Source organism: Triticum aestivum, chromosome 7D, assembly GCF_018294505.1.
Source record: "Triticum aestivum cultivar Chinese Spring chromosome 7D, IWGSC CS RefSeq v2.1, whole genome shotgun sequence".
Taxonomy (NCBI): Eukaryota; Viridiplantae; Streptophyta; class Magnoliopsida; order Poales; family Poaceae; genus Triticum; species Triticum aestivum.
Window position 1 is genome coordinate 16,779,287 of NC_057814.1, and position 5,830 is coordinate 16,785,116.

At 45.4% G+C, this 5,830-nt stretch overlaps 1 protein-coding gene across 1 annotated transcript; it reads left to right on the plus strand.

The window, feature by feature from the left end:
- The first annotated feature begins 397 nt into the window (after positions 1 to 397).
- LOC123163828 (disease resistance protein Pik-2) lies at positions 398 to 4,307 on the plus strand. Its single transcript, XM_044581211.1, has 2 exons — positions 398 to 1,314; positions 2,146 to 4,307. Exons 1-2 carry the CDS (start codon positions 446 to 448, stop codon positions 4,151 to 4,153), a joined length of 2,877 nt encoding a protein of 958 aa, XP_044437146.1. The 5' UTR covers positions 398 to 445; the 3' UTR covers positions 4,154 to 4,307.
- Positions 4,308 to 5,830: the final 1,523 nt, after the last annotated feature.

Consider the following 5,830-nt stretch of genomic DNA (forward strand, 5'->3'; position numbering starts at 1 on the left):
ATAAGATTATAGTAGCAATCAATAAAATTAAAATATTATTGAAACATTTATCAACACAGTTGTAGGTAAAGAGAGGGAGGTAGAGGGGGAGAGAGATCATGTTTTCAGTCTAAATATGTTAATCAACACCCGGAGTTAAAATTTTGATGTTTAACTAAAGATATACTCCCTCCGGCCGAAAATATTTCCGGGGAGGGAGTATCTGAAATCATATTTAATATAGGTCAGGAGAGAGAGTATGTAATTGAGATTTTTATGGCCGGCGAGTAAAACGAGGATGCAGACTGAGGAGAGTTATATCTTTAGTAAAGAAAGAGTACACCAATAACTCTGGTTACCAGATATAAAGTCCAACCTTTGCTGCAAGTGGGATGAGCATTGCCATTTGCACGGCACAAACTCGGTCTAAATCCACACAGTAGCGGAAAGAGAGAGAGGAAGAATAATGGAGCGCACGGCGCACTCCCTGGTGAGCAATGTTGGGCAGCTGATGGCCAACGAGGTTTGGCTGCTCCGCGCCGTGGGCCGCGAGGTCGTTGAGCTAAGGGACGAGCTGGCCACCATGAACGCCGTCCTCCGCATGCAGTCCGAAGCAGAGGACGGCGCCGTGGACCACTTCGTCCGGGAGTGGATGAAGCAGGTGCGCGAGCTCGCATACGATGCAGACGACTGCATCGACCTCTATTTACTCCGAATCAAGCGCCGCCCGAGCGACGGCTTTCTCGTCCGGTCCAAGCGCCTGCTTGTGACCCTTTTTCCACGGCGTCTCCTCGCCGGTAACATCAGGGCCCTGCGCTCCCGAGCTGTCACCATCAGCGAGCGCCATGCTCGTTACAGCTCTAGCTGCCAGGCACTACGCCCCTCAGCTCCGTTCGCTCATGTGCCGGCAGTGTGGGCGGAGTCAGCGCAAGCCCTTCGCCCTGCCGATGCTGACGACCCTGATCAGTTCGTCGGCATCCAGGAGCAGGCTAAGATCCTGGTGGCCATGATGGAGAAGGAAAAGGATGGCAAGCTTCAGGTTTTTTCCATCGTGGGGTTTGGAGGGCTCGGTAAAACTACGCTCGCCATGGAAGTTTGCCGGCAGCTGGAGACCATGTTCGATCGCCAAGCCCAAGTGTCCGTGTCTCAGGCGTTCGACGGCGGGAACGACCTGCGTGCGCTGCTGAAACGCGTGCTGGAGCAGATTGCCACTGTCAAGTCAAGAAATGAGAAAGTCATCATGGAAGAAGAGGAACAGGATACCGTGGGTAACATTGACAGAATGGATGTGGAGGAACTGACCAGCACGCTCAAGGAACAGCTCAAAGGCAAGAGGTATGCAAACATAAAGAGACTATATCAATTATAATATGTATATATGTATCTATGTATCTACATATATTTATTATTATATTAATGAAAACAAGAAGCAAACAAGCACCACATTGATCTAAAATTCTACATAGGCTAAATAATCTACTCCATTGATTGTATTCTTGATCTAATTAGGATGACTGAGATATAAACTGGATTTTTATTATAATTGGGTTTTGATGGTTTGTGAATTCTGAGCGAGAACTAACAAACCCACGATTTCAAAATGAAATGGCCACTTGCACTGGCATCAGTGCTACATCCTCACCGGTCAGGAGATAAGACCCGGTTTGGTGTGTATATTATTTTTATCAAAAGTTGAAACTTACAAGGTTTGACCAAGTTACAGAACAATTCCAGCATCAGCAATATCAAATAAATACGGTATACGATAATGTATCATGATGGATCTAATTTTATGATTATGAATTGTGGATATTGATAATTTTTTCTATTATTTTGGTCAAACTTTATAAATGCCGACTTAGGAAAACACTAGTATGCGCTATATTTTGAAATGGATGGAGTAACTCACATCATTCACAACATTCCCTTGAGAAGAGTTTCTATCTCAGCTGTTGTTACACCAAAACGCATCTTTGCTGGCAGGGAAAACCTGTCTTATAACCATCAGTGCTGACTAACACATGGTTCAGTTTCAGAGAAAATTCTCAACACTAATGAGTCCGTATAAATTAACGTCAATAGAGTATTATACCACAAATGGAACCTATAATTGCTTATAGTGCTAGCTTTATTGCGTGTAACTTGGAATATCTATGATGAAACCAGGTACCTCATTGTGATCGACGATGTATGGACAATAGCAGCGTGGGCTACAATACGCTCCAAAATGCCAAAAACCACATACGGCAGCAGAATCATTGTGACCACTCGGATAGATAGTGTGGGGAAAGAATGCAGTGGAGGTAGTGTATGTAAATACTACAGTATCCAACGACTCAGTTTGGAAGACTCTAAGAAGTTGTTTGTGAGGAGAGCTTTTGGCCCCAAGAGTACCTCTTGCCCAGAGGAGCTGAAAGCTTCAATGAACAATATTTTGAAAAAATGCAATGGACTGCCATTAGCTATTGTTAGCATTGGAAGCCTTTTAGCAAGCTATTCCTCTCCAGAGAGCAGCCATATGAGGGAAACACTTTGTAGATCAATTGGTTCACAGATGGAGACCAACCCAGCCCTTGTGGGGATGAGGAATATCATCACACTTAGCTTCAACTATCTGCCTCATGACCTCAAGCGTTGCATGATGTATGTTAGCATTTTCCCAGAGGATTATCAGATCAGCAAAGACAGGCTCTTGAGAAGATGGATTGCTGAAGGATTGATACCTGAGAAGCGGGGGCTTACTTTGATGGAGACTGCAGAGGCCTACTTCAATGAGCTAGTGAATAGGAGTATGATTGACCAAGCCGGCTGTATAGTCACCTACTATAATAGAGTGGATTTGTGTCGGGTGCACGACATGATGCTTGAGGTCATGGTATCTAAATCAATAGAGGCTAACTTCGTTAGCTTGGTAGGCATTCAGTATGAAGGAATGTCATATGATATCGTTCGCCGCCTCTCCATCCATGATGCAAAGCAGGGGAGAAATTACTCCCCAACAGAGAAAGGCACAATGGGGAGTGGAATGGTGAATGTTATCGAGGGGATGAACACGAAGCACGTACGGTCATTGACCACATTTCATTCCGAAGGAGACAACTTGCTGCTCGATCAACTAGGAAAGTTCAAACTGCTGAGGGTACTTGATCTGGAAGACTGCAAGGACCTAAACAACAAGCATTTGAGGTACATTTGCAAGATGTACCTTCTTAAGTTCTTGAGCTTGAGAGGTACAGATGTCAGTGTCATGCCTCCAGAAATCTGCGACCTAGAGCATTTGCAAACACTTGATGTCGATGATACTCTCCTCGAGACGCTTCCAAACAGTGTGATAAAGCTTACAAAACTTGAGAGGCTGATGTTCTCCAATAGGAAAAATTGGACTGCCCTATGGACATTGCCTAAAGGGATCTCAAAAATGAAGGCATTGCGTGAGGTGAGTAGAGCAATCATTAGAAATGTTGAGGTTGCCATAGAGATCGGTGATCTACAACAATTGGAACGGATATTTGTCTATCTCGATAGAAGGTCCGAGCAGGATAGTGATATTAGACGAGAGTTTAAATGCTCACTAAGTAAGACATCATCCCTTCGGTGGCTCGATGTGGGAGAGTTGAATGATGTCTATAGAAATGACATGGACTATCTCATGGACCTCGACACGCCACCACAGCTTCTGCGGTACCTTAGGTTTGCTGGATATATTTCTCGGATTCCAGACTGGGTCGGTTCACTCGCCTTTCTCACCGAGTTCACCATTTCATGCGCAGAACTTGTAGGCGACCAACCATTTGAGGTCCTTTGTAAGGCTCCCATCCTGAATAGCATCTTGTTTCAGGTGCATTTTTACATTGATGAAGATCTGGTTGCACGGAGCGCCCACAAGTTTCGTATGCTCAAGAATATGAGAGTGATAAATGCTGCTAAAACTCCCAAAGTTTTCAGTTTTGAGGAAGACTCCATGACAAAGCTCGAGATACTTGAATTGGACTTCGGAGGTTGGCATAAGAGCATTGTTGGCATCCAACACTTGACGAACCTTAAACAGGTGCGCCTCAGCGGCTACGGTAATAACATTTCTTTGATCGATGCAGCCAATGAGCTAAAAGCTGAGAGTGATAGACGCGGCAGGTCCAATCTGTTTCCATTCACAGTTGTAGTGAGATACGGTTGATCACTCTCTCCTCTGTTCTTTGTGCACGTGAGTTGGTCTTGTCAGGCTTGTTTGTTCGTTTTTGTTATCTTTGTCAAGCTGCTGCTGCTGCTGCTGCACGTTTTCATCAAAACTGTTACACTAGTTATGGTGTTTGGTGGTGAATTATCCGGTTATCCCTATCGTTGTTTCTGAATGTGCTGTTGCGTTTCTTGTCCAGCATGATAGACTTTTGCTGTTTTGTTAAAGCACTCTAATAAAGATGGAGTAATTTGTAGCAGGTTTTGCGTGCCATAGTATACATTCGAGTAAATAAACAGTGATTATTATTTATGGTATGCATTAGCCCGGCAAACTGTTGTTCCTCTTAATGTTTAACTAGTTATTTCCTCTATCAAGGCAATGCATTAGTCAGGTGAAATAGTGCATGTAAGGTTTCTGAATGAGATGACCTGTAGGCACAATCTATACAGTAAACTGCAGTAGACAAAAATAACACCCTAGTGATACAACAGATCAGCAAGACATTGATAAGACGGAATTTTAGCAGACTATACTGGTGCTGATGAGCACTACCATCATCGATAATTACTTAAAAAGACAGACGTACAATCTCGTTGGATCAAACGTAAAAAGCATACCCACACAAAGCAGAGATTTCCATCACACTGGAATGTGCATTAGGTGAGAATCACCAAAATTAACATGGAAAAAACTAGGGTTCATCAATTGGGCTTAAGATCAACAACAGTCAGTCTATTAGCAAAAAAAAAAACAGTCATTCACCTAGACCCTAGCTGAGGAGGTGCGCCAAGGGCTCGTAGCACTTATTCGGGTCTCTAGTTCTAAAGGCTCTTGCGTGATAGGAGGGCATCCAGTCCATGGTACTGTTTGGAGAGGAGGGGATAAACGTTAATAGAGCGTACATACCTCAAGGGAAGAGGAAGGAGAGCTCACGACCACCGGCGACTGTGTATACACGGCGGCGGCGGCGGTGATCTCCTCCGGCTCCCCATACCAACCTCTGCACACACTCTGCTTCCTTGTATGGGCTAGGTTGGACAGATTAATGGGCCAGGCCTGCCTGGCCTTGTACTCTATTTGCGTTGTCCCTTTTATGACTTTTTACTTTCACAGCAGTTGTCCCTTGTGTAAGAACACAATGTGTAAGAACATCAGTGCATTGTTTTAACCAGCGATCTATATTTGCTGAATCGGTAAAAAAAATACAAAGACATGCACAACAACAATCCCTAATAAACACGAAAATTAGTCCACCAAAGCTCAAACTTGTAGGCATTCCTTGCACTAGTAGGAAAATGCTTATAAGTAGACATTTAGCAGTAGCGTTGGTTAAATACCCCACGCTACTGCTATTTACCAGTAGTGTCGGACAACACCAGCGTTGTACGCGCACGTTAGCAGTAGCGCGGGATTTCCAGGCCAGCGCTGCTGTTGATGGGCCACGCTCTCGGCCCCCTGTTGCAGCTTTAGCTATAGCGCTGGGCCTCCTCCGCCGCGCTGCCGCTAAGCCCACCTCTGCTTCCTCCGTGCCGGCCCGCGCGCCCCTCCCCTCTCACTCACTCACACTCACACGCTCACACTCACAGAATCCCTCAATCCCCCGATCCGGCTGCCGCCCCTGCGTCCTACTCCGGCCGCCCACCCTCGCGCGGGCCCTCTTCCCCCGTCGGCCGC